The sequence below is a fragment of the Haliotis rufescens genome, unplaced genomic scaffold, assembly GCF_023055435.1.
Source record: "Haliotis rufescens isolate VD_foot unplaced genomic scaffold, xgHalRufe1.0.p SCAF_13, whole genome shotgun sequence".
Lineage (NCBI taxonomy): Eukaryota > Metazoa > Mollusca > Gastropoda > Lepetellida > Haliotidae > Haliotis > Haliotis rufescens.
Genome location: NW_025963813.1, coordinates 8,790,366 through 8,818,328, shown reverse-complemented (window position 1 = coordinate 8,818,328; position 27,963 = coordinate 8,790,366). Strand labels below are relative to the sequence as shown.

General features: G+C 41.0%; 2 protein-coding genes across 5 annotated transcripts in view; one reads left to right on the top strand and one right to left on the bottom strand.

Moving 5' to 3' along the window:
- Positions 1 to 46: 46 nt before the first annotated feature.
- On the bottom strand, positions 47 to 11,929 carry LOC124149270 (DNA fragmentation factor subunit beta-like). Its single transcript, XM_046520733.2, has 6 exons — positions 11,693 to 11,929; positions 10,660 to 10,789; positions 6,385 to 6,579; positions 5,573 to 5,652; positions 3,621 to 3,895; positions 47 to 1,037 (listed from the first exon to the last, which is right to left on the bottom strand). Exons 1-6 carry the CDS (start codon positions 11,828 to 11,830, stop codon positions 839 to 841), a joined length of 1,017 nt encoding a protein of 338 aa, XP_046376689.2. The 5' UTR covers positions 11,831 to 11,929; the 3' UTR covers positions 47 to 838.
- A 3,696-nt stretch (positions 11,930 to 15,625) lies between these two features.
- Positions 15,626 to 27,963, top strand: part of LOC124149276 (centrosomal protein of 104 kDa-like) — an 88,607-nt gene continuing 76,269 nt past the window's right edge. For all 4 annotated transcript variants that reach the window (XM_046520742.2, XM_046520743.2, XM_046520741.2 and 1 more), the window contains exons 1-5: positions 15,626 to 15,744; positions 18,795 to 18,927; positions 20,098 to 20,189; positions 20,950 to 21,031; positions 21,503 to 21,641. In XM_046520742.2, the coding sequence (XP_046376698.2) occupies positions 18,815 to 18,927; positions 20,098 to 20,189; positions 20,950 to 21,031; positions 21,503 to 21,641 (426 nt within the window). In that variant the 5' untranslated portion in view covers positions 15,626 to 15,744; positions 18,795 to 18,814. The remainder of the gene's footprint in view (positions 15,745 to 18,794; positions 18,928 to 20,097; positions 20,190 to 20,949; positions 21,032 to 21,502; positions 21,642 to 27,963) is intronic.

Here is a 27,963-nt window from a genome sequence, read left to right as displayed (position 1 = left end):
AATGTGTATACAAAGATATTCTGATGTATATACAAGATGTTCATCCAATGCATATAGAAAGATGTTCTTCTAATGCACATACAAAGATGTTCTTCAAATGTGTATACAAATATGTTCTACAAATGTGTATACAAAGCTATTCTGATGTATATACAAGATGTTCATCCAATGCATATAGAAAGATGTTCTTCTAATGCACATACAAAGATGTTCTTCAAATGTGTATACAAATATGTTCTTCTGATGTATATACAAGATGTTCTTCTGATGTATATACAAGATGTTCTTCTGATGTATATACAAGATGTTATTCTGATGTATATACAAGATGTTCTTCTGATGTATATACAAGATGTTCTTTTGATGTATATACAAGATGTTCTTTTGATGTATATACAAGATGTTCATCTAATGCATATTCAAAGATGTTCTTCAAATGTGTATACAAAGATGTTCTTCAAATGTGTATACAAAGATGTCCATTTTGATATATTGACCAAGAAAAACATCAAAAACAGAAATAAAATTGATCAATCTAAAAAATACAATTCATTTAAATGTCAAATGTATTTTAATTATTTCATTACATTTTGTAACAAATATATTTTTATATCAAGTGTAAAAAAGATCTCTTGCCTTCACCAAGTCAAAGAACTAACTATTTTTCCTCTTTATACAATGTACCTCAAATACAGTTTTTCACAAAAATAAGCATTTTGTGTCTTTGTAACAAATATATATTGGAATAAAAAAAATAGGCCTGGAAAAAATCCTTGCGTCATGTGACATGTTAAAACAATAACAACATGGTAATCATCTAACAAAAGGTCCGTCAACATCACTTGACAACAAAAGACTGCCAAGGACAGCTGCCTGATTCTCGAGCTGCCTTCTTGTGGCAGCCAACCTGTACAAACTTGAGATTGTCTCTGGTGAACAAGAGTTTATACACCTGCTCCCAGTTGAGATGAGCATTCTTAGGTTTTTGACGCGCTGCCTCGATCAGCCCGGGTATCACTTCTCTGGATTTCTCAATTCTGAAATAAGGTTAGAGCATCAGCATCAGCATAAGGGGGCAGTCGGGTAGCTTAGTGGTTAAAGCTTTCGCTCGTCAGGCCGAAGACCCGGGTTCGATTCCCGACATGGGTACAATGTGTGAAGCCCATTTCTGGTGTCCCCCACCGTGATATTGCTGGAATATTGCTAAAAGCGGCGTAAAACCATTCTCACTCACTCACTCCAAGATTAACATTTTTAACAAAAAACGAGGAGTGCTCTATCCAACTTATGAACTGTCTGTAAAGAAGAAATACCAAAAAATAATAAAGCATTGGGATACCTTGTTGTGAAACAATTCAGAGTGTCGCAGTATAAGAGTGAGTGAGTGAGTGAGTTGTGCTTAACGCCGCTTTTAACAGTATTCCAGTTATATCACGGTGTGTCAGCTTAATGTGGGAGGAAAGCCCGAAGTGATGCAGGTCTTAGACGTTCACCAATTCGGTGAAGCCCACGAGCACGGGTATGGTGCTGACAACCCTAGAAACAAAATCGGGGTGAACTGGGTTTGAACCCACAATCATAGCTTTCTGGCGTGCCCAAGCGACGCAACTCTGCACAGCCAATTGCGGCGCCTTAGACGACTTGGCCACTCGTGACCCTCGCAGTTTAAGAGGAATTTGATCAAAGCATGGAGGACTGTGTGCAGCAACTGATTTGTTTGTTTGTTTGTTTGTTTGTTTGTTTGTTTGTTTGTCTTTAACGCCACACTCTGCAATATTCCAGCTATATGATGGCGGTCTGTAAATAATCGAGTCTGGACCAGACACACCAGTGATTAACATCATGAGCATCGATCCACGCAATTGGGATCGATGACATTCATCAACCAAGTCAGCGAGTCTGACCACCCGATCCCGCTAGTCGCCTATTACGCCACCCATAGTCGCCTTTTACAAGCATGGGTTGCTGAAGACCTATTCTAACCTGGATCTTCACAGGTCTGTGCAGCAACTGAAGTCATGACATGTAAAATTAAACAACCTTTCACCACCTGCCCCGGTGGATCAGTGGGAAAACAGTGGGTTACAAAACTCAACACAATATGTGATGTTGCAGGTTCAATTCATGTCATGGAATTCATATGTTAACATTATCTTCATATCAAAAGGGCAGTTCATAAAACTTCAATTGTCAAACCTAGATATTACAATTCAAATGTAAAATCTAGGTGGAACAATTCAAATGGAAAATCTAGGTCTTGCAATTCAAATAGACAACCTAGTTCTTACAATTCAAATAGAAAACCTAGCTCTTACAATTCAAATAGAAAACCTAGCTCTTACAATTCAAATAGAAAACCTAGCTCTTACAATTCAAATAGAAAACCTAGCTCTTACAATTCAAATAGAAAACCTAGCTCTTACAATTCAAATAGAAAACCTAGCTCTTACAATTCAAATAGAAAACCTAGCTCTTACAATTCAAATAGAAAACCTAGCTCTTACAATTCAAATAGAAAACCTAGCTCTTACAATTCAAATGGACAACCTAGCTCTTACAATTCAAATAGACAACCTAGCTCTTACAATTCAAATAGACAACCTAGCTCTTACAATTCAAATAGACAACCTAGCTCTTACAATTCAAATGGAAAACCTAGCTCTTACAATTCAAATAGAAAACCTAGCTCTTACAATTCAAATGGAAAACCTCAAAGCAGGTTTCTGAAACTTCAACTGTAAAACCTTGGTCTAACAATTCATAATGTAAAACCTGGGTCTTGTAATTCAAATGGAAAACCAAGGACTTACAATTCAAATGGAAAACCTAGGTCTTGTAATTCAAATGGAAAACCTAGGTCTGACAATTCAAATGGAAAACGTCTGAGCAGGTCTCACTTGAAAGTGGTACCTCTCACCAGGTTATAATGAGACAGGAAGATACTTACAACACTATTGGAAAAAGTGGCAGTAGATTAATAAAACCATGTAATGTTCGGGAAATGGGGGAAGTGGCTGTCTAAAACTTTTTTATTTGTTATTTTCCTCAACTATTCTCAGCACATCCAGCTGACACATATTATTAACATGATTAAAGGCAAAATCCTTTTTTCAATTATTTCTTGATCAAGTTCTTTTTTATAAACCCATGCGGTGTCCCAACCCAAAAATATCAAATGGTCAGTCCCTTAAATAGTCAACCAAATATGTGCTCCAAAAATAAATGATATCAATCTGAAAGGGATTTCTGTACTGAAACTTATTTGGGTGTTTCAATACTTCAGTACATATGTTTCACATGTTGAGTGACAGCATCACATCCCCTTACTAATGGCAGCAAAAATTGTTTACAAAACTGCAATCCTTGCATTTTCCCTGTATAAAACTGCCACTACTTTCGTGTTTGAATATATCACTGAATATCTATTTGATTGCCTAATACACACAGACATTATAGCCTGTTCAAAAATAAATGGTGTGGTCACAATTAGACGAAAACTATTAACATGATTAAGGCATTGTGTTTATTTTCTTTCTAATTATTCTAATATTATTTAAGCCTTTATTAAAGACCCATACCAATAATTATTTATTATGTTATTCAATAAAATTGCAACTCACATATGATCGAGGTTCCACAAGCCAAACAGTTGTCTGTAGCCCCTGGAAGCGTAGGGGTTAATTGTGTGGTGTTTCTCACAGGAGTCCTCATCGAACGCTCCCTGACACTGGAACCAACCCTTGTTGTCACAGATTCTCTCCCTTGGTTTGGCCCTGCGATCAAAGTACATTCCGTGGAAGTCCTGAGACTTGAGTTCTTCGTACAGCTCCTCCAACAATTCCAGGAGTATCGGTTTATTCTTGGCATCAGCCTCTTTTTCAATCTGCTCCTTCGCCTACGTAAGAAATAATCAATAAAATTTGTTTGTTTGTTGTTTAACGCTGCACTCAGCAATATTCCAGTTATATGACGGCGGTCTGTATAAATAATTGAGTCTGGACCAGACAATCCATTGATTAACATCATCATCAATGATCCACGCAATCGGGATACAATGACCTGCATCAACCAAGTCAGCAAGTCAGACCACCCGATTCTGTTAGTCACCTCTTACGACGAGTATAGTAGCCTTTTACGGCAAGAATGGGTTGCTGAAGAGCCATTCTACCCGGATCTTCAGGGGTGTTGTAAAATGTTAACTATTCAGCAGATTTGTTCTGTATTTCTGTACAGTGAGTGAGTGAGTATGGTTTTACGCCGCATTGAGCAATATTCCAGCAATATCACGGCAGGGGACACCAGAAATGGGCTTCACACATTGTACCCATGTCAGGAATCGAACCCGGGTCTTTGGAGTGACAAGCAAATGCTTTAACCACAAGGCTACCCGGCCGCCCCGTATTTCTGTAGAAGCACACACGAACATCAACATGTTGTGCACAATGGTATGAATGAATGTTGTTTTGTGAACACCTGGTTTCATCACCATTTGCATCATATAATTTTCACTGTTATCTTGTCTGTGACGCCCTGTACGAGCAGAACACTTAGTCTAACATTTCAAATTATTAAAAGTATAACATAAGTATAATATCTCAAAATATCAACATAAGTTCTCAAGTGTCCTTCGATTAATGAGTGAATCACTTGCAATGATAATATAACCATATGTTACTACTGAGGTTATAGGGTTCAAACCCACCCAGCTGCCTAAACTTTTTCAGGTTTTATATTTCATCTACATCCTGGCTCCTGATCACATGATCACAAGCTCATGTTGTGGGTAGGGGAGATTGGTTGGTTGGTTTGTTGTTTAACGCCGCACTCAGCAATATTACAGCTATATGACGGCAGTCTGTAAAAAAATTGAGTCTGGACCAGACAATCCAGTGATTAATATCATGAGAATCGATCCACGTAATTGGGATCGATGACATGCATCAACCAAGTCAGGGAGCCACCTGATCCAGTTAGACGCCTTTGACGACAAGCATAGTCGCTTTTTACGCAAGCATGGGTTGCTGAAGACCTACTCTACCCCAGAATCTTCACGGGTCTGGGTAGGAGAGAAGGCCTCCATGTTGTCAAGAGGGTTCACGGGTGGTTTATGGCAGAACACAGATGTGAGTTTTTGTTTCCTTACCTTTATATTGTCTTCATGTACAAATGAAACATTTGATTTAAGTGATTATTATTTTGCAACTTGGAATTAGAATATTTGTATACTTTGAATAGTTCAGGTTTGTATTGAAAACTTAGTAAGTGTTTTGTTTCTCGATGTAGTTTTCTGAACCTCATCATCACCAACGAATGTCTTATAACGGTAACGCTAACGCTGCAACATTTGGAAAACAAAAATATGAATAAACTTTTGGTGAGCGTATCATACCGGTACTGTGTTTCTTGCCGCAACACGCCCAAAGGAATCTGTTTCGGATAATCAAGCACCGATACAAACACCAGGGTAAGATGCCATTCAATCAGCTAGGTCATTAAACGAGGTCATTTTGTCCGTCTCTGAGTTTGATCAGAGTACCCACCCTTGGCTAGAGACAGGATCCAGAACACTTACACTATTGTAGTAGCTCCGTATCCTTGTCTGGGCCGAGTTTCTCATCACCTCGCTCTTGGTCTTGTATTTCTTGTTTAAACCTGGTAAATAATGACAAGTTCAAAATGTTCAAGAAATCCTTTTTGAAATTGAAATTATTTTCAATTCTTTCTTTCAGCATGATAATCATGATTATGTTCTGACCTGTTATCCCGACCTGCTCATGGACTGATATTCGGCCCAAAGTTTGCAACAAATCACAGTAAAAAGTCCAAATTTTGAATTTCAATTTTTCCCAGTTTGGTATCAAGGGCACTTAGTTTGGCATCTGAAACCTAATCCTGGAAAAACATAGTTTGAGTGTTCTATCTTATCTGACATCTTCATTGTGAAAACTTTTCACCGCGGATTTATCCGAAGTACCCTTGGTAGCCTGATTGGACAAAAAAACATTTTTGGTTCAAAAATGGCATTTAATTTAATGTTCATATTTTCTTAATCTCAGGGGTATTTTTACACTGTACTTATTAAAATGAAATATTGAAATAATGGAAAATCCAATTTCCTTGCTATTGGTTTTGTGATGAGTGAAGTATAGTCACCTCGACGAAGGCATCATGTTAGCAATGGTTAGTTCACATCTGTATCAACAGGAACTGGACATTTTTAATTCCCATTTGGGAATTTGTTCTGACATTGCTGTCAACTTTGGGCAGAATATCAGACTTTGAGCAGGTCTAGATAACCTTCACCCCAGCCAAATAATTACCTGAACCAAAGCACTATGATATCACCAGACCTATAGCTTGCAAAGTTACAAACTCCTCACTGACCTTCGAACCAATCTTCATTCTCGTGCCGATGTTCCGACTCCACGTCAGTGTCCAGCATGTCCAGGTACTGTGACATTATGTGCACCTTCTCTGGGGCTTTATCGTCCTCCATCAGGTCTCGGATTTGATTGGCCAACTCATTTCTTCGCGTTGCACTGAGCAGTTTAGTGAGGGCCTCGTGTATCATAGCTCCAGCTGAAGAGAAACAGACCAACAATCTCATGAGTGAGTGAGTGAGTGAGTGAGTGAGTGAGTGAGTGAGTGAGTGAGTGAGTGAGTGAGTGAGTGAGTGAGTGAGTTGGGACAATATTCCAGTTATATCACGGCGTGTCAGCTTAAAGTGGGAAGAAAGCCCGAAGTGATGCAGGTCTCAGATGTTTACCACTTTGGTGAAACCCACGAGTACAGGTATGGTGCTGACAAACCTGGAAACATAATCGAGGTGCTTCACCAAGATTCAAACCCACAATCATAGGGTTTGGGCACACCCAAGGGACACAACTCTGCACACAGAATTGCAGTGACAAAGGCGACTGAGCCCCAAGCGCCCCCTAATTTGGAAACAACAGTATTAAAGTGTCTGAAGTAACATGATAGTGTTATTAATTCCATGCATGGAAGCTTGATTTGAAACATGAGATACATTCCACAAAGCAATCTGCTTTGTTTGCCTTTATGTTGTTTAACACCACACTCAGCAATATTCCAGCTTTATGACGAAGGTCTGTGAATAATCAAGTCTGGACCAGACAGTCCAGTGATTGACATCATGAGCATTGATCTACTCAATTGGGATACGATGACATGCATCAACCAAGTCAGTGAGCCTGACAATCTGATCGTGTTAGTCGCCTCTTATGACAAACATAGTCACTCTTAGTCTTATGACAAGTATGGGTAGCTGAAGACCAATTCTAATCCAGATCTTCACAAGTTCTAAGTGCTATGACTGTCATGTCTATGTTAAAGTATGGAGTTACGATCGTCTTAGCGCTATGACTGTCATGTCTATGTTAAAGTATGGAGTTACGATCGTCTTAGCACTATGACTGTCATGTCTATGTTAAAGTATGGAGTTACGATCGTCTTAGCGCTATGACTGTCATGTCTATGTTAAAGTATGGAGTTATGATCATCTTAGCGCTGTGGCTGTCATGTCTATGTTAAAGTATGGAGTTACGATCGTCTTAGCGCTGTGGCTGTCATGTCAATGTTAAAGTATGGAGTTACGATCGTCTTAGCGCTGTGACTGTCATGTCTATGTTAAAGTATGGAGTTACGATCGTCTTAGCACTATGACTGTCATGTCTATGTTAAAGTATGGAGTTACGATCGTCTTAGCGCTATGACTGTCATGTCAATGTTAAAGTATGGAGTTACGATCGTCTTAGCGCTGTGGCTGTCATGTCTATGTTAAAGTATGGAGTTACGATCGTCTTAGCACTGTGACTGTCATGTCTATGTTAAAGTATGGAGTTACGATCGTCTTAGCGCTATGACTGTCATGTCTATGTTAAAGTATAGAGTTACGATCGTCTTAGCGCTGTGACTGTCATGTCTATGTTAAAGTATGGAGTTACGATCGTCTTAGCGCTATGACTGTCATGTCTATGTTAAAGTATGGAGTTACGTTCATCTGAGCGCTGTGACTGTCATGTCTATGTTAAAGTATGGAGTTACGATCGTCTTAGCGCTATGACTGTCATGTCTATGTTAAAGTATAGAGTTACGATCGTCTTAGCGCTATGACTGTCATGTCTATGTTAAAGTATAGAGTTACAATCGTCTAAGCGCTGTGACTGTCATGTCTATGTTAAAGTATGGAGTTACGATCGTCTTAGCACTGTGACTGTCATGTCTATGTTAAAGTATGGAGTTACGATCGTCTTAGCGCTATGACTGTCATGTCTATGTTAAAGTATAGAGTTACGATCGTCTTAGCGCTGTGACTGTCATGTCTATGTTAAAGTATGGAGTTACGATCGTCTTAGCGCTATGACTGTCATGTCTATGTTAAAGTATGGAGTTACGTTCATCTGAGCGCTGTGACTGTCATGTCTATGTTAAAGTATGGAGTTACGATCGTCTTAGCGCTATGACTGTCATGTCTATGTTAAAGTATAGAGTTACGATCGTCTTAGCGCTATGACTGTCATGTCTATGTTAAAGTATAGAGTTACAATCGTCTAAGCGCTGTGACTGTCATGTCTATGTTAAAGTATAGAGTTACGATCGTCTTAGCGCTATGACTGTCATGTCTATGTTAAAGTATAGAGTTACAATCGTCTTAGCGCTATGACTGTCATGTCTATGTTAAAGTATGGAGTTACGATCGTCTTAGCGCTATGACTGTCATGTCTATGTTAAAGTATGGAGTTACGATCGTCTTAACACTAAGACAGTTCAATGGAACAAGGCCCAGAGGTAAAAGTGGTCGTTTCAAACGTTGTCACTAAATGTTACATCAAATACACAAAAAATATGAAAATACAAAAGTTATCAGTACATTTCCACAGCACTCTCTTTCCCATCTTCCTGAGTCAAGGGAGTTAACTGACCATAAAAGTCCAATTTCCACCCTTGACGAACAAGGCTCGAATATCTGGGCCCGATCGTAGCCCCACCAGTGGCTATTACAAGTTTTGTCCCTTCCATGTCCCTCCTATTGACCAATCAGATTCCACCTCTCATATCACTTGCATTTGCTTCAAACATAATGGCAGCACCCAGACAAGACGATCTGATCGATGATCAAGATATACAATGTAATAAAATAGGTCTTACTTTGCAAAGTGCATAAAATCATGTGAGCATCTTGATTACAAAAATGAAAAGATTTGGAAAATATCTGTCAGCGCCAAGTTGACATGCTTTACAAATCTTGCAGTCGACCAAAATCTATGCGTTGAAATCTGTGTAGTTTATGAACCGGATGTCTAGTTTATTGCGCGATTTTGATTGGACTATGCACAGTCCAGTCAAAATATTAATCCTTAATTGCAGGCTAGTTGGGCAAGGGTGGAAACTGGATTTTTAGTCTGTTAACTCCCTTGCTTCGGGAAGATGGGTAAAAACACTGAATACCGTATTTTCTTGAGTATAGTGCGCACTTTTTTTCGAAAAAACACAGCTGTGTAGAAGGGGGTGCGCATTATACACGAATTATGATTTTGGATGTTTTTTTCCCCCATGGAAAGACATTACCGTGAACACGAAACACCGGGAATACCATGTCAACAAATCCATACTGAAGTACGCAAAATAATTATGTAATTACACTGTCTGGCTATAAAAAGTGTTCTTTGTATATCTGGACTTATGTTTGTAACTTATTTCATTGATTTTATTCAAAATTCCTTATAATATTGTTTTTATTAATTTCGGCGAAATCGTCTGTGAAGCGATCGGAAGATCGCACAACTCACCGTTATTAACAGCAACCACGGTCAGAATACCGCTATTGACGCCTTGAAACAAACTTTAGTTGACAGAGAATGGATACATATATCATAAATGACATACTTTGACTTGTTAAAAGTCATATTTGTTTTTGTTGGACGATTCTATGTCAACACGAAATTCTCGTGATCACGTGCGCGTGAGCCTTGACGGTGACTGGTCAGACATGTTCCATGTAAAAAATAATACCCGGGAATAGCGATCAGCTGCTTCGCTTAGGGTTATTATTATTTTAAATATGTTTAGTAAAGGTTGCATATAATTAAGAAAATAATGGAATATATTATTCCTGATAAATAAAATTGTTTCAGATACAATAGTTGCCGATCCTTGCATTAAAAATCTTATAAAGTTATATCATTGGGTGTGTCTTGACCGAATCACCGGTCGATTCCAAGAAAACGTGTACAGCTGATTGCTGTTTCCAGCTTAGTTTACGAGAAAATACGCAAGGTAATCTTAATCCCTAAATATAAAACAATGCCTAGCAGAACTATAAATACTATTTAAACGGTAAATAAACATGTCTGGTGATTTTTTTATCTCAAATTTCGAATTTGTACTGACGAAGTTTCTCAGCACCCGTTTGTTTGCCGGACTTTGCTGAAAGGGTACGGTTGAAAAAATTTCTGCGCATAATATTCAAATTTCTTTTTTTCCAAAATATTGAACCCGCTAGAGGGGGGTGCGCATTATACATGGGTGCGCACTATACTCAAGAAAATACGGTAGGTCTTGAATTGTGACAAAGCATATCTACAGCCTCAATACACATTTCATCTTAAAAGATACTTTTGGGGATGTTGAGTTTTGTACCTCCATTCCAAACCTGTCCCTCTTTAAGAAATACAAAGACTGTCTGTGCAGGCAACTTCTTGAAGAAACTCTCGCTGTCCACGACCGTGCCGTCATCCTCTATCACAACCGTCACATCATCTGGATTTAGCTGAAATCAATTTATCACGTCAAAAGCAACATCTAGGGTATGATATTTCCACTCCATTACGATAAACACCACAGAACCTTTCATCATCACAGTTTCCATCTCTCCCATCAACAACATGGAACATCTAGTGAGTCCTTGACATAAATACGTCTTGTGTACATTGATCAATCAGAAGGGGTGCTAACTGGGATTGTTCACTAGCCAATATATGAGCAATTATCGCCATGGACGCTTATTAGAACAGGGCGTTTATTGCGTCAATTACGGTAAGCCAAATGAAATTACTAAGTGAAATAGAACAGTATGGACCTGGAAACAAAATGTCCTCACTTATTTGGTTCTCTTACATAAAAAAAACATGTATCTGCAAATGAGTGAGTGAGTGAGTTGGGTTTAACGCAGCTTTTAACATTATTCCAGTTATATCACGGCGTGTCAGCTTAATGTGGGAGGAAAGCCTGAAGTGATGCAGGTCTAAGACGTTTACCACTTTGGTGAAACCCACGAGCACGGGTATGGTGCTGACAAACCTAGAAACATAATTAGGGCGAACCGGGATTCGAACCCACAATCATAGGTTTCTGGCGTGCCCAAGGGACGCAACTCTGCAAATGAGAAGATGGAGAATTACTGTTGCTTTAAAAACATATCACTCAATTTGTATCTGTTAGTTTCATGTGAAATAAATGCATATTGCTTTTTTTAAGTTAATATCATACAGCACTTAAAATTTTAGAATATCATTAGATCTATTTAGAATCTACTAAAAACTTGTAAAAGTGACACTGATCTTATAAGCATTGATTCTCAGCTTGAATGTTAAATGTTGTATCAGAAACATAAGATAACTTCTTATGGAGGCCGTTCACAAGACATCTAAGGTAAAAAAAGGAAGATTTCAACCTCGAGTTTTTCGCAGCCCTTTTTCTTCAAGTCTTCAAAGTTTTTGGCTGCCACACCTATTCTGACCTCTCTCCCGACATCTTGAACTTTGTATGCCCTCATCCCGCCGTTAAATAGAGCCAGGAAACGGCTAAACATGCTTTGACATCAGGCCCTATTTTCAGCTTCTCCGAACACGTTTGTTTGTGTATTTCCGCATTCAGAATTGACATTACCGCCAGTTCGCCATTCGGCATGTCTCGTGTAAATCCGCCATTTCGTTTGCTACGTTTTGGCGATTGTATTCTTTCCAGCTACACTGTTCCAGACCCGAAAAGAGTTTCGCAGCACCCCTTAATAATAAGTCTCTATCTATCATTTCGCTATTTATGAATGTTAAATGTTACTATCGATACCCAAATAAGATTTCAATAACCAAGGAATCTGTATGATACTTAAGTTATACAATATAGGGCGCACTGCTATAGCTTCTGGTGGGGGAAATATACAGGTTGTCATATATTTACATTTTTCATTTTGTGTAGAGAATCCATATCTTATGATAACCATTTCAGCTAAAAGCATTTTGTTCAGATTAGGTTTTTGACTGGTCTAGATACAAGACGAAATCGGCGATATAACATTATGTCTTAATGAATTTCAGGAAAGACAATCAGATAATCTCCATCAAAACATAGCATTTTTCAGTGGAAATATTTTCGAAATGTAATTACTATGTTCAGAACACAACGTTATTTAACAAGTGGCAGCGAGCCTGACCACCCGATCCCGTTAGTCGCCTGTTACGACAAGCAGTCGCCTTTTACGGCAAGCATGGGTTATTATTACATCTGTCTCCGTCTGTCTTTAATCATCTCCGTTACATGTGGAACTTGGAAGACAGGGTTCCATAATGAACCGACAGAATATGTACTATTATGTTAAGGGATATGATCTAAATTCAATTCTATTAGGTTATCCTGAAAGGACGTCAAAAATAAACTTAGAAATTCTTAAATCAGTACAAGACTACATTCAACTATCCAATAGGTTTTGTGTTTTTACATAGCATCTTAAATTTATAATACTATTCCTTGCCGTATATTGCAGTACACTATTACTACTAAAAATGAGACCTGACAGCGCCGACAACGTAGTTTCTATAATAAGAACATGTATACAATTGTATTCCTTGACTGTACTTTTGTCATATTATATTGTATTCTAATTCTGGAGCGGTATTCAAATAAGCTTTTGCTTGTTTACCAATCCAGTTCGCAAGTTGTGAAATAAATATGTTTAAAACACATAATGAACCATTCTGTACAAAAATTTGAAATATATTGGCGATGAATACCATGTGATGTTTATATATACGTGATCGAAATGAAAAGAAAATACGTCTCTTCGTGTCGATAACAATACGTCTACACTATTCTTACCAAGCATCGCCTTAATTGAAACGTTCACCCAAATCTATTTTCACGAATCACCGTGAAATGTATATAATGTATAATTTTGTCTCTCCTTTTGTACACATATATGAAACAGGTAATTAGATCAAAATTACAATAACATACTGAAACCGGAGGTTTTGAGAGACATTTTGAAATATAATCATTGCACAAACACTCACATAAATATCCACAAAATACATACATGGCCACACAAGCAATACCGTTAAGATATGGGTTATAATAGGTCTTCAGCAACCCATGCTTGCCATAAAAGGCTACTATGATTGTCGCGAGAGGGATCGGGTGGTCAGGCTCGCTGACTTGGTTATTACCAGTAACACAAATAAACACGACCCAACACTGGAGATCTGATCAAGTCTTTGAAAGGCATTTAGAAGTGATACAGATAAGGAGGAGAATTTATGGATGTCAACTTCTTTATTATGATGAACATAACGTTTCGGAGCTCATGCTTTCTCCTTCATCAGGTGAATGGATGCCAAGAGGCAGAGAGCATGTATATGTACATGTAAGAACAATAGGAATACGATTACAAAAGGTGGAAACGTAACAAGGGAAGCCAACAGATGATTGGCGCTGATAGGTGATTAGCAAAAGACAATGGAAGCCGACACTTTACAGTAATTAGCGCTGATAGTTAGATCAACCAGGACTAAATTACCACTGATTGGCAATGGACAATGGGCAAACGGGAGGCCGGGGGTAATTAGCACTGATAGGTTATAGAATAGAAATAGCAATGGGCAGATGGACGCCAGCTAGATGTGTTCTGAAATAGCGGATTTCCAGTACATTGGAGAAACCCACAGACCCCTCAACACCAGACTCAAAGAACACCAGACCTCTGTCAACAAACTAGACCTGAAATCCGCTATCTCAGAACACACCCTCAAGAACCAAGACCATTACATCCTGTGGGAAACCACCAAAGTCCTGTCTACCAACAACAATAACTGGCGACAAAGAAAACTACAAGAAGCCATTGACATCAGGAGACAGCAGCCAGCCATGAACCGTGACCAGGGAACCTATCTGCCTGGTGCTTGTGACTTATTGCTTTGATTTTTGTCGGTGCCAATTATCTAGCTGTTCCTCATAATAAAGAAGTGGCATCTATTACTTACTGGAGATCCGGTTAATTATTTTAAGCATATAACATCTTATATATACATACGGATACTAGACGATCCGGACCAACGGAGATTCGTATCCAACTAAAATGGCTGACCCGTACCAAAAATGCTCGTCAGATTCGTACCTGTTTTGAGCATTCGTATTTTATTTTCCCGACCTGTACCCAAATTAGGAGGACACGTACCCATTAATTTTTATTCCAAGATGTCTGCAAACGGATGGCTTTAATCCGTATATACCGCAAAAACGACAAAAATATAGGTTTCTAATTATTGATTGATTAATTCATTCATTATACATTTCCAACATTCATTCATTTTATATTTCAAACATTTATTCCTTATTTGCATTCATTTTTTGGTGAATGAACAATCAACCAATTATAACTCAATGTCTGTGATTTAGGATTAAATAAATACATCTATTTTCCTGTCCTGTCAATAAGGATGTGAGAAATTATTCATTCTTCTACTCTGGGGGAGTTAATCTTGACACTATATTGAATGGTAATGCTAATTTTACCAAAAAAATACTAATTCAGATATCTTAAAATCAGTACATTCATACATTCTTCATTTCAAAAGGTTTAAACTGACGTGAAACTATAAATCCCGCATATATATTAATCTTCTACTCAATACACCAAACTGTTGCCCATGGCCACTTTCTTTTGTTAACGCATTTAGTATATCCTTATGTATCGTTTTGTATAATGTTTTCACGAATATAACTTGAACTGGAGAGGTATTAACATTAGCCTTCTTGGCTCAGATTCATTGATTACAAATATGTTTAAATTACAAAAAATGAGTTAACTCAATTGGCCATGGTGGTATATTGTTTAATATTTAAACTCTCAAGTTCTTGGAAGTCGGTCGGTGTAACATGACGTTAAGAGACATCCAGTTGTTTAATGTTCGAGTGGGTATGGGTATCCAACATTTGGGTACGAGTCGGCCGTGGGTACGGAATGGCTATCATAGAAGCTTTCATTCTTCTACAATCAAAAGAGACAGTTTTTGTAACACATTAGGAATCCCTGGTATATTCTGGTACTGGTAAATGCACAATTATATTAAAAAAACGCCATAAGCAACGAGGCCTGACTGGCTTTAGGAACCAACACCATGAACAGAGAACATTCACACAAACACATTTGATAATCTCAATGCACAGCTTGTTTTGTTCCGAATGACTAATTTTTATTTTCTCGGAAATCATAGTTTACGTGAAATATATTTTGTTACATGCTCTTATAACTATTTTTCGTTTTAATGTATCCGAGATAAACTTTAAAGAATAATAATCTTTGGTAAACTTTGATATCAAAGTCTCGCGTCAACGAGAACTCCACCGTGCTCCAATGTACACAACCTGCGCGGTTTATTCGTCGTCAAGAAGATAAAAATGTGACTTGTTCCCTTGATTTTACCAAAATAGCTGAATGATCCGCGTATTTATGTAAGTATCGATACATTTTATATAACATGACATCATAATGTGACACCACATGCCAATAAATATTTGAATGTTACCGGTTCACAAACGTATCTGTCAAACATAAACAAAAACACACAAGTCACATTCCAATGTCGAAAAGAATATGACTTTACATATCCGATGTCTTTATTTGGAACGTATAGTCAAGCAACAAGTTTCAGCTACGTTAGCACTAACTGAATGTCATGTTGTCCCGTGGTTGACTATTTTCTATTGCCAGCTGGGCTGATAAATAAACCTCATTAAAACGAACACTTGTTACGACCTGTCTAGTGATCCTTGAATGGTCAGTGTTGTACGTAGCACTGAATTGGACATATTGATATGTGTTTATTTATTTTCGTGTGAATATGTACTTGTTGGTAGGATTTAAAAATGGTATTGTAACAGTTGTCATCACGTGTACATCCCATTAGTAATAACCCATTTTGTTCTCCCATTCAATATCGGCCTACTGGCAAACAACCACTCAGTTCAGTACGCTACATTAACGATGTAGTTATTATAATGGATCATAATGGTGGACATTTACTTACTTATTAAATATAGCATGCGCAAACAATTTCTTGTTATTTGTTCAACTTTTATGACACATCAATTTGGATTGCTGGATGCTGGTTGAATTTAGCAAGATCGGTCAACAAAGTATCTGCGATTAGCAACTCTGTGGGGAGGTAGCAACTCTATGTTATCGCAGTTCACTATTTGTGGTGTGAAACCTGTGGAATGAGCTTCACATCACTTCCTGTTATGCAACGTACATACAACGTAGGTGGGGTCAACGGACATCGCCCATACAAATGGCTCTTTTCTTACCAATCTCGAATGGATGTAAGGCTATTGCCACTTCAAAGACATTCCAGAAACTGTTATCCAAAATTAATGTATTTATTAGCAAGTAATTACTCAATAGCTATGACGTTCTGCAACAAGCTCTGTAACAAGTTCTTTATTTGACCAAATGATGAAATATTGAGCTTAGATTGTCCGCGTGTCTTCTCTAAAGATATATTTGTGCAAGATGCTTATCTGGTGTTTTTTTAACATTTCTTATGCTCATCGCTTTCAGATAAATATATCTCACTTCATATGAAAGCAAGCAAAAGTAAAGCGAGTCGAGATCACATGCACTATATCAGGAGTTGGTGATAATTGGTCGCTAGCCAGTATATGTTGCCTAATAATATGGTGTGTATGAAAAGTGTAATTAAAATAGTAAAAAGAATGTATGTATTCAATAATCGCATAGTCTGGTCAGTTGCCATACAATATCACGTATGTATAATGAAATTGCATCTTCTCCAGGGTTAGACACTAACAGTTTTTATCCACTAGTCCTTATAATGATAACATATAGCAAAACCCTTAAAATGGGCCAATTTCTACTAGTCCTTAGGATACCTTTACTATTGGGCAGTTTGATAAGGACTACAGGACTAGTGCCAATTTCTAACACTATTTTCCAATTTCTTGTGGTCAACCAGTCTTAGAAATTAAGCACAAAAATCAAGGGGTCCTCAGTGTTAAAAAGTTTAACATTTACAGTGTCCCTAGATTCAAACACTGTTGCAGATACCGTATTCGACGTAATAAGCGCCCAGGGCGCTCTCAAAATTAGAAATAGGGGGCTCTTATTACAATATTATTTTGGTGAAGAAAAAAAACAGTGTTGAAAGATAAATTTTGTGCTTTGTGCTGACAGCCTGAAATGTTTATATACGAGAGATACATTTTTCCAGAATTTAATTGCCCATAATTAAGGGTGCACAGCGTTAGAAATTGGCACTAGTCCTATAGTCCTTGCCAATCCGTCCAATAGTTATCATAAGGATAATATCTTAAGGACGAGTAGTAATTTGCCACTTTTAGGAGTTTTTCTATATGTTATCATTGTAAGGACTACTGGGCTATAACTGTTAGTTTCTACCCCTAGTGCATATAACAAACGAGTGTGTATTATACGCGGATAAATAAGTGTTGTGTACATTGATCAATCGGAAGGGGTGCTAATTGGGATTGTTCACTAGCCAATGTATTGGCAAATATTGCCGTGGGCGCTTATTAGAGCAGGGCGCTTATTACGTCGAATACGGTAATCTCAAGAAATCCAGGACCCATTAACATGAAAATACTCAACTTATATAGGAGTGTAGAATGATTTGCTTTCTGAACTGGTGTGAGTTACATCAATACATTATCAAATAATTGGTACATCGATATGATGATGTATGATGACATCCCGCCCCCTGAATGTCTGTGGCAGTGACATCACGTAGAGGGACATGGCCCAGTTGGAAATACTACTGCCAGTATCGTTAATAGGTCCTAGTATTGAGTGCAAGCTGGTTCAGTCGAGTGCAACAAGGTTTCGATGTGCAAGCGAAAGATGGCCAAAGCAAGCGTTTGATGTTTTGATGTTAATTTAGTGGCATTGTTAGAATAAGTTGGACTTGAATTGGACATGTGTGAGTTTGACATGTTAGTGTTTGACTTGTTTGGTTAAGAGGTTGTCTAAAATAGAACTGCTAGACAAACTAGAGTTACATAAACATGAATGTTTATATGAGATTGTACACTGCATAGCCTTGAAAAATCCTTGAAATTTGAGGTCTGTCTTGAAAAGTCCTTGGAAGTTGAACTTAGATTCTGCTATGAAATGGCCTTTGAAAATAGATAATGTGCCATGAAAAGACTGCTAATTCTCCTCATAAATAAATACCCCAAAATATATATATCTTTCTGTTTAAAAGAAACATGTTGAAATCTGTGTTCAAATTCGAAGAAAACTATTTGCATCAGTAAGTCTCCTTTTTATCGTCAGTAACCATGGTAACATACAGTAGTCTCCCTTCCAATGATGACTGCTTCTGCCAGAGTCAAATATGCCTGAATCTGAAGCAATTTGAACAGAAGGACTCATGACATGTGAACTTGAGGGAAAAGAACGGAAAAGGCCTTGAATTATGTGGGTGAACCCTGTATGATGCCTGACTGATGTGTTTGTCTTGTAGATAGATGAAGGAGAGCCAGGATGCCGACCAAACTCCAGTTTAGAGTGGTGCATGTATCGGGCCAGGATGACAGCTACCGGGCAGCAGAACTCAACAACCACAGTCCTCTCACCAAGGGCTGGCAGTCTTCCAGGTGCGACAGACACAACCTAGGCTAATGCTTAGACTCTGAAAATATAGCACGTCGATAGAAACAAGCAACTACATTGAAATGGAAAAGAAGCTCCAATAAGGAGGGGGATTCAGCCTGAGCCTGGAAAATCTAGACTTGCTTTATTTTAAAATGTTCCAGAACTATTTATCTCTTGCAAAATATCTGAGTAACATTTCTTTTGGTCTGGTAAGCTAAATTTATTTCTGTTTCTATGCATGGGGTAAAATTGCTGTAAAAGGCGATTTTTAGGTTACTTGTTCTGGAAACAGGACTAATAAAGAGGAAGAAGGTTCCAATGCTTAGTTTGAAATTATTGCATTGAATGTAATGTTAATGTTAAATGTTAAAGAACATCTAAAAATTTAAGAAAATAAGAACTAATAAAAATCCCAATTTTGAGAAAATAACAATTGTTCCTTAGTTTGCTTGCCAAGGGCACTTTGTTTGGCAGCCGGCAAAATAATCATGTTTTCCAGCATCAGACATGATGTTTTTGTGCTCTAGAGACACATCGAATGAGATTCGAACCTGAACAACGACATTGCTGTGTTTGATTACCGCATGCTAAAATACACAGAACAACTTTTGATTTTTGTGACCATTTTGCCAAATACTACATGAATAGGAATATTATTGCTGAGACGATACACCAACTGTACGATAGATACGTATCACGATACCTTGTTCATGATCCGAAACATATCATGATACTTGCACCTGCTCTTATCAGTGATAAGTAAGCCATCTTTTTCATAGACTGGATGGCCAAATACCTGGCACACTGACAATTTACTATTGGCATTGTCAAGTATGGTGCATTGGATCAAAATATTTACGTTTTCGCTTCTCATTTTCACTAGTAATTAGTGTTTGGTGTGACATTTATTAAAGAATACATTTAAGGTTAGAATCAATATTTTTTTGCTTAGTGTGCAATAGTGATCGATACTTGTATTTTGAGAAGTGAAAAAATCGTGATCCACGTGATCAGTGTATTGTCCCTCTACTAACGAATATGTGTTTTCAAAGTGTTTCAGTATATGTAATTCCCAGTAGTAAGTCTGGGCGAGTAGACATTTTGGGCCTGCTTTGAAGACAACCATGTGCAGTAACAGATTCAGCATTGAGATATGTTGTTGTCCCTTCCAGGTTCTGCTTGTACCCTCAAGACATCGTCATCCAGCTGGGGAAGAGATCCCGACTTTGCAAAATACAGATACTGTCGCACCAGTTTCTTATAGGTAACCATGGCAACAGTGTTATTTTAGGCCACAATAACAAAAATGAATGAAATAATATGCAGTTGTTTTAGGTAAGCAGCCTGACTCTGCAAAATAACTTCTTTTCAATTGTAAATTAGTTGTTGGGACAGTAATTTTAGTCCGAAGTCCAAAGTGTAAATATTAATGTGTTGTTTACTGCCTGTCACTTACAACATAAAAAGAAAGACGGTCTTCTGTCTATTATTGGTTAATGCGTTATTTCCTTTGTGCATTGTTACGGAATATAGTTTAATTAATGTTGTCATGAGCGGCAACCAGCCCATGGAAACGCGTTCTCAATGAAATCAAAATGAGGTTATGAATTTGGTATTGACTCAAGTCAGAAGCAGGACAGTTTGCTTCAAATTGTTTTTAGATCATGGGGAAGTGTGTTTTTTAATCACGCTTGGGTTTCAAAATATCAATGGGTGCACGAAACAAAAGACAGAAACATGGTATGGTGTTACTGCTGCAGGAAGGAAAATGATGTGGGTACGATGGGGAAAGTGCGCTTTAATCGAACAGATGAAGCAGTCACCAGAAAAAGTTTGTTGGGATTATTTTTGCGGGATTTGGGTGTTGTTAATCAAGAAAAGGGTCCTTGAAAACAAATGATTCTTGTTGAAAAATGCTTAATAAGTGGCAAAGATCTTTAAGAACCCTGGTTGCATTGCCTGATATTTCATCTCACAACATTGTCGGGGTTTGAATACGATGTTGCTGTGTATTTTCCTTTCAGCAACCAAGATAGAGTTCTATGTGGGAGACGTCCCGGATGGAGTGCCGCTGTCACTGGACACAGCTCGATACACCAGGCTCGGGTGAGCAGATCACAAATTATACATTTACATTGTGGCATGGAAGAGGGGTTGCATTGAGAAGAGGTTGCATTGGGAAAGGGGGGCGTTCGGGAGGTGGCATTGAAGAGAGGTTGCATTGAGGAGAGGTGGCGTTGGGGAGGTCGCATTGAAGAGGGGTTGCATTGAGAGGTGGCTTTGGTGCTGTACTTGGTGACCCCTGCTCTCATTAATCTCTAAGTAAAGTAAGAACTCCCTTACTTCTCTGATTATTGTTTAAGTAATAACACAACTCATTTCTAATACAGTTACATATTCTATCATAGACTGCAGATGGCAAAACAACACCAGTAACAACTTTTTTAGTGCTGCAATATGCCATTTACAAAAAGGTCCCCTGAATATACATGTAGTTCACAGGAGCTAATGCATTGCACACAACCAGACATGTAATATTGGCGGGGGATATGAGTATTTCATGCTTGTTGTGTGTAGGTATGTGTCATTGTCTGACAATGAGAAGACTGGCTACAAGGCTCGGGAACTCAAGTCTGTCCATGTCGATGCTGTTGGGGTCTACCTCAAACTCAACATCCACAAGAACCACGTGAACAAGTTCAACCTGTATAACCAGGTGAGATGGAGTCATAGCCTTTTGCGGAGAACACTTTCTGAGTAAATTGGCACAGCTCCCTTGGACAAATGCTATGAATACACTATGCCATTTAAATAGCTATCAGCCATGGGAGTCAGAGGGGTACACAAAGTATGTGATCTAGAATACTACTTTCATTTTTTGTGGCTGAGATCACAGAGTTTATGTGCTGGCGATTAGGTGCCACACTCTGGCAGTGTGGGTTCGAATGCCGGATGGGACTCAACTAAAAGAAGTACCGGAACTAGAATTTGTACTTTACTATGAAAGACTTATCCCAAATGTAACATTAGTTGCTTCTCTCATGTTAGAACACATGTTTTACAATGATACGCTCTGAATGTAGACTTCGATACATTATCAAACTGTCAACATTTCTGATTGGTCAATGTTGATAACAGTACCCAATCAAGACAGCTCTTTATTTCAATGTTAGTTTATTGATGTGTAAACACCTGGCACTTCATTTACGTGCGATTTCTGTGATAAGACCAAATCCAGTGTAGTGGAAGAAATAGGCTTGTCCTCTTGACTTTTTATGGAAACATTGCTTTGTCCCATTAATATATGTTTTAGTCTGTTTTCAGTCGTACAAATGGGTATCTCTCATACCCTCACGTCTAGTCGCACGTTTAGAGGAAGCCAGAAGCTGGAATGTAAACATTAAACTTGTTTCCGTCCGGTTGCGCACGCACCTCCCTATGACATGCCACAAATCTCTCAGCGCGCCTCTGCGCTGGTCGCTCGAGAAAGTCTTTCGCGGTAGACTGCTAGTTTGTATTCTACTAGTACTTATCGCTTATCTACAGTTGTTCTAATAAAGTCATAATATGTCTTACCTGTAGACTCCTGGAATGTAATCCTTGGTAATCCATTGTTTGTGTTCAACGCGTGTTTCGCTGTTTTACAGTGATTCTACACGTGGCAATATGTCGGGCATTTGTGCCTCGTGTCAACGAAAACTGTCTAAAGTAGACCCTCACAAGTATTGTCCTTCCTGCATCATTAAGGACGGGTTTTCAACGTATTCGTGGAATAAACGTTGTAAAAAATGTGAGAACTTGTCTTCAATAAACTTTAACTTGTATCTTCGTGCGTTGGCGAAGCAGGCCGCTGACCAGCGCTACAAGCGGATATGGTCATCGGTTGGATCCTTGGACTCTGCACCCTCCGCATCAGGCCCTGGGGGTGGCGAGTCGACCACACCTCAGAAATCAGTTGAAAAAGACCCGCCTCAGTCAACTTCAGCTTTCGACACGTGACCGTTCGCCTGCTGATGATACTACCCGCACGACTGGTCTTCGTCATTCGGTTGATCGAGAGCGTCACTCAGCCTCCCCCGTTACGACGGGACCGGGTGGTGACGAGGACCATGAGGGGACTACGGTCCCCAGTCGGTCCGCATCTCGTTCTACCAACGACGATAGGGACGTCGTGCGGGACGACAGTGGACACAGAAGTCGTTCCCGTTCAAGTCGGGACGACAGGATGAGTGCCTCGTCGTGAGACAGTACACGACACGAGGGCGTTCATCGTCATCGTGGTCGTCGAATGTACGATTCGGATACACCGCAGTCTCTTCAGTTTTCTCCTCCCGATGTCTTCAGAGCCATGGCTCACGATATGGACCAGAACTTTGGCTCTGCTCTGCCTGGGCAGAGCTTCTGCAAGCCGCCTGGTCGATCTCGTTTCCCGATCTATGGCATGCCGTTTTCGTCACCCATGACTAGGGATTTGGACTTGGGGCTGCTCTTCAAGAGACCAGCACCCTCCACATTTGGAATCCATGGGCACTGCTGTTCGTCACCAGCTGCAAACGCTTGCTATGCTGTCGACAGCGATCAAGGCCCTCTCAGTGTACTTTGAGGTGAAAGAACCCCAGGACGAGGACGACAGGACGGTGCCATCGGTCCTCACCTGTTTGCAACGGTGGATCTAGGACGTCCTCGCCCAGTCCCGATATGTATCGGGCCAGATTACTACGGCGCGTCGCCATGGTTACATCGACTGCACTGACCTACCTGATCGTCATGGCAGGTCACTCTTACGGGCCCCGTGGACATCGCAACAGTTGTTCGACGGTCGTACCAACGACGTTCTGGACAAGTACTCCAGGGAAGCCGAGCGTGACATCATCATTTCGGCTTCACCCAACCTGTCCAGACGGCCACCGGTTTCGAACGCCCCACGACGACGTTACCGAAACGAGAATGTGCAACAGGCTTTCCGTAGGGACGTGCCTCGACAGCCGTCCCGCAAGGGAGGTTCCGACAGGAAAGGTCGCCAGGTCTCCTTTTCCAAGTTTCCCAGAGGGGGAAAGTACCAGCGGGGGAGGAAGTGAGGTCCCTTCCCCCGCCGTCGCCGTGGTTGGAGTCTCCCCCGGTGACACTACCTTTAGACGAGCTACCGGTAGGGGGGCGACTTCGTCACTATGCCTACAAGTGGGTTTTCCTCAACGCAACATACCTCCAACCACCCGACACATTCAACTTGACATCCCTCAGCTCTCTGCGTCGGATGATATTACCGAACGACTTCCTCGTCTCGTTAGACCTTCAGGACGCGTATCTACATGTACCAATAGCTTCCGAGTTCCAGAAGTACCTCCGATTCGAATGCCAAGGTATTCATTACCAGTGGGCGGCCCTCCCGATTGGAATTTCTACGGCCCCGTGCTTTTTCACACGGATCATGAAGACGGTCGTAGAATGGCTCCATCGGCAGGCGATCAGGGTCGCGTTCTACCTAGACGTCGGGCTCCAAGCTCACCAGTTTACAGTAGCCCTTCAAGGTGAGTTGGCGACCACCCTGAGTCTACTACGGTACCTCGGGTGGATCGTCAACTTTCAAAAGTCGGACTTGGTACCACCTCGGGTTCTACAGTACATTAGGATACGCTTCCAGACGGGAGTCAATCTGGTCCAGGTACCTCAAGACCGTTGGGACAAGATTGTCAGCAGCGTTCCGTGACGTCTACATGCCTCGTCGTCGGTGCACACGTGACAGGAAGTCCTCGGTCTGTTGACATCGGCCCAATCTCCTGGTTCCACTTCCGGCGCAGCTACGTTGTCATTTGGAGTGGTGGCTCCAGCCGTCGAACGTTTGCGAGGGCGTCTTTATGAGCGAGCCTCCGTTCATACTACACCTATTCGTAGACGCGTCATTGGAAGGCTGGGGAGCGCACTTCGGGGACGACCAAGAGGCCGGGCGGTGGTCGCCAGTAGAAAAGGTCCTCCACATCAACTACCTCGAGATGGAAGCAGTGATTCGGGCGGTCGAGTTTTGGAAACTTCGACTCCGTCGGAAACGGCTGATGATACAGTCGGACAACTCCACAGTCGTCCTCTGCGTCAACAAACAGGGAACAACTCAGTCGGCGGCCCTTCTGGACCGGACATTCAGGTTCTTCGCCCTCGTCGACGACTTGGACATGGGCGTACGCGCCCGTCACATCCCGGGGGCCAAGAATGTGATTGCCGACGCCCTGTCGAGACCATCGAGGCCGTCTCCTACGGAGTGGATGATCCATCCGACAGTCTTTCATCTGCTGACAGATCGACTCTGGTTGCCCCAAGTAGATCTCTTTGCTGCCCCGTACAACAACCGCCTCCCTCGATTCGTGTCGCCGGTTCCAGACCCATGGGCATGGGACCACGACGCTCTAGCGATATCGTGGGGGGTCTAGACGCTTACGCGTTTCCACCAACGGTGCTGTTACCATCGCAACTGGTGAAAGTTCGTCAAACGGCCAACCTACGTCTGCTTTTGGTCGCGCCTTATTGGCCGGCCAGAACATGGTTCCCGGAACTTCTTCAGATCATCGTTCAACCACCGTTCCCGTTGCCAGATCGAGACGACCTCCTTCTTCATCCTCAATAGAGAGACACCGACGACTTGCATCCGGGGATAAAGAACTTCCAGCTTCACGCCTGGGTTTGCTTAAGACCTCGTTAATGAAGAAAGGCTATTCGGCTAAAGCGGCAGCGCTTGTCTCGTCGGCACATCGAGTTACGACTCGTAAGCTGTAAGATGACAAGTGGACCACTTTCTCCATTTTCGCCAGGTCTCATGGCTTCAACCCGGCGGTAGCGACCCCACCACAGGTGGCGGAGTTCTTAGTCTCTCTCCGGTCATCTCGGCGTCTGAAAGGGTCGACGATCTCGACATATCTGGCAGCTTTGGCTTCAGTAGTGCCGTCTCCTACGGGCGACAAGCTCACTACCGTACCGGAGTTGCAGAAGATTCTACGTGCCTTCATGGTTGAAGATCAGTCACGTAAATTCCGACCGCCGGCCTGGGACCTCGATGTCGTTCTGCGCATCCTGTCTAGTCAGGCTTACGAGCCTCTCGATCAGGTCGCGTTCGACTTATTGTCTCAGAAAACGTTTTTTCCTTCTCTCGCTGGCTACGGCTGCGAGAATTACGGAAATACATGCCATTGACGTCGGTCGGATTATGTTCGATCAGCGTAACCATGGCAACGATAACTACGATGGGGATCGTAGTACTTCTACAGTTAGAGATCGTAGCTCTCGTCCCCACGGGGACGTGCGACGTTCTCGCAGGGAGAATTTGGGGGTTCAGCGTCGTAGTGAAGATAGTGACAGAACGACGACCTCGTCTCACTTTCATATCGACCCGGCTTTGATAGCCCAGATCACGGCGGCGGTCCTCGCCTCGACGGCGTCGACCAAGAAGGATACGACTACGTCAGGGGTCCATGGCCCGTCAACTATTCTACGATGGGGATCGTAGTACTTCTACGGTTAGAGATCGTAGCCCTCGTCCCCACGGGGACGTGCGACGTTCTCGCAGGGAGAGTTTGGGGGTTCAGCGTCGTAGTGAAGATAGTGACAGAACGACGACCTCGTCTCACTTTCATATCGACCCGGCTTTGATAGCCCAGACACGGCGGCGGTCCTCGCCTCGACGGCGTCGACCAAGAAGGATACGACTACGTCAGGGGTCCATGGCCCGTCAACTAGTACAGCAGCTCCTTCATCTACGCCTCCACACTCGACGTCGACGATGGATTGTGACGTCCATCTTGGTCTCCGATGGGATTTTTTAGCGAAAAATTAACTTCCTGGCCAAGATCCGAGAATGTTCAACATTCCTTCCTTGTCTGCCATTATGGGCCCTCGTGATCACGCTGATCTCACCTTGTGCCCAGTTCGTGCGTTTCGTATTTACCTGCAGCGTTCTGAACAGCGACGACAACATTTTCGACGGCTGTTCATACCGCTCTCAACCAATGCAAAGAAAGAGATTACACGTAATACTCTCTCATTTTGGTTGAGAGCGGTAATTCTCAGAGGTTACGAGGCGCAAGGACTCGCACCTCCCACCTCCTCTCATCCGCACGAAGTTCGAGCCATCGCTTCAACATTAGCACTCCACAGTAATTGTTCGCTACAAGCTATTATGGAGGGCTGCTTTTGGAGATCTACTTCAGTGTTTGCTTCGCATTATCTTAGAGATATCTCCACAGAAGATGTTGAAGGACTCAAACAGTTTGGTCCACTCGTGGTGGCACAACAGATCTCTCAGAAAAGACAGTGAATTTGTATTTTATTCACTTTGGAGTTTTTGCTCGACACTTCGTGACGTATAACAGGTTACAATAAAAGCTGTTGGTGAATGTACGCATTCTTATGGTTTTTTGTTGCGTGTAGTACTTCTGTTTTTTATTATGGTTATTCGGTGTATGCATCATCTTCCCATACATTGTAATACTGCTCGTATTTTTTAGTTACTTTGTATACTGCGAGTTGCTCTGTAACTAAATTATGCGCCGACCACACTTCGATCCGGGTTCAACTGACGTGTGCAGTTGTACTGTCGCATCGATAATTAGTTGTGTGTCGATGAGCATTACCCATGCTATTTTAGTTACCTTGTCTACGGCGAGTTCTGTAACTAAATTATACGCCGACCACATTTCGATCGCAATTCAACTGACGTGTGCAGTTGTCCTGTCGCTTCGATAATTAGTTGTGAGTCGAAGAGCATTAAACATGCTGTTTTAGTTACCTTGTATACTGCGAGTTGCTCTGTAACTAAACTATTCGTCGACCACACTTCGATCGCAGTTCAACTGACGCGTGCAGTTGGCCTGTCGCATCGATAATTAGTTGTGTGTCGAAGAGCATTAACCATGCTGTGCGTTCGTGATAAACAACTTGTCTCGTCCGTGCATCTGGTCGAATGTTCTATTGTCACTACAGGGGTGAGGAACTTGGTACATTCGACGTGAAAGTGGTCACTGCCTGATTACTTTCCCGACCCTCCTTCCAGTGTT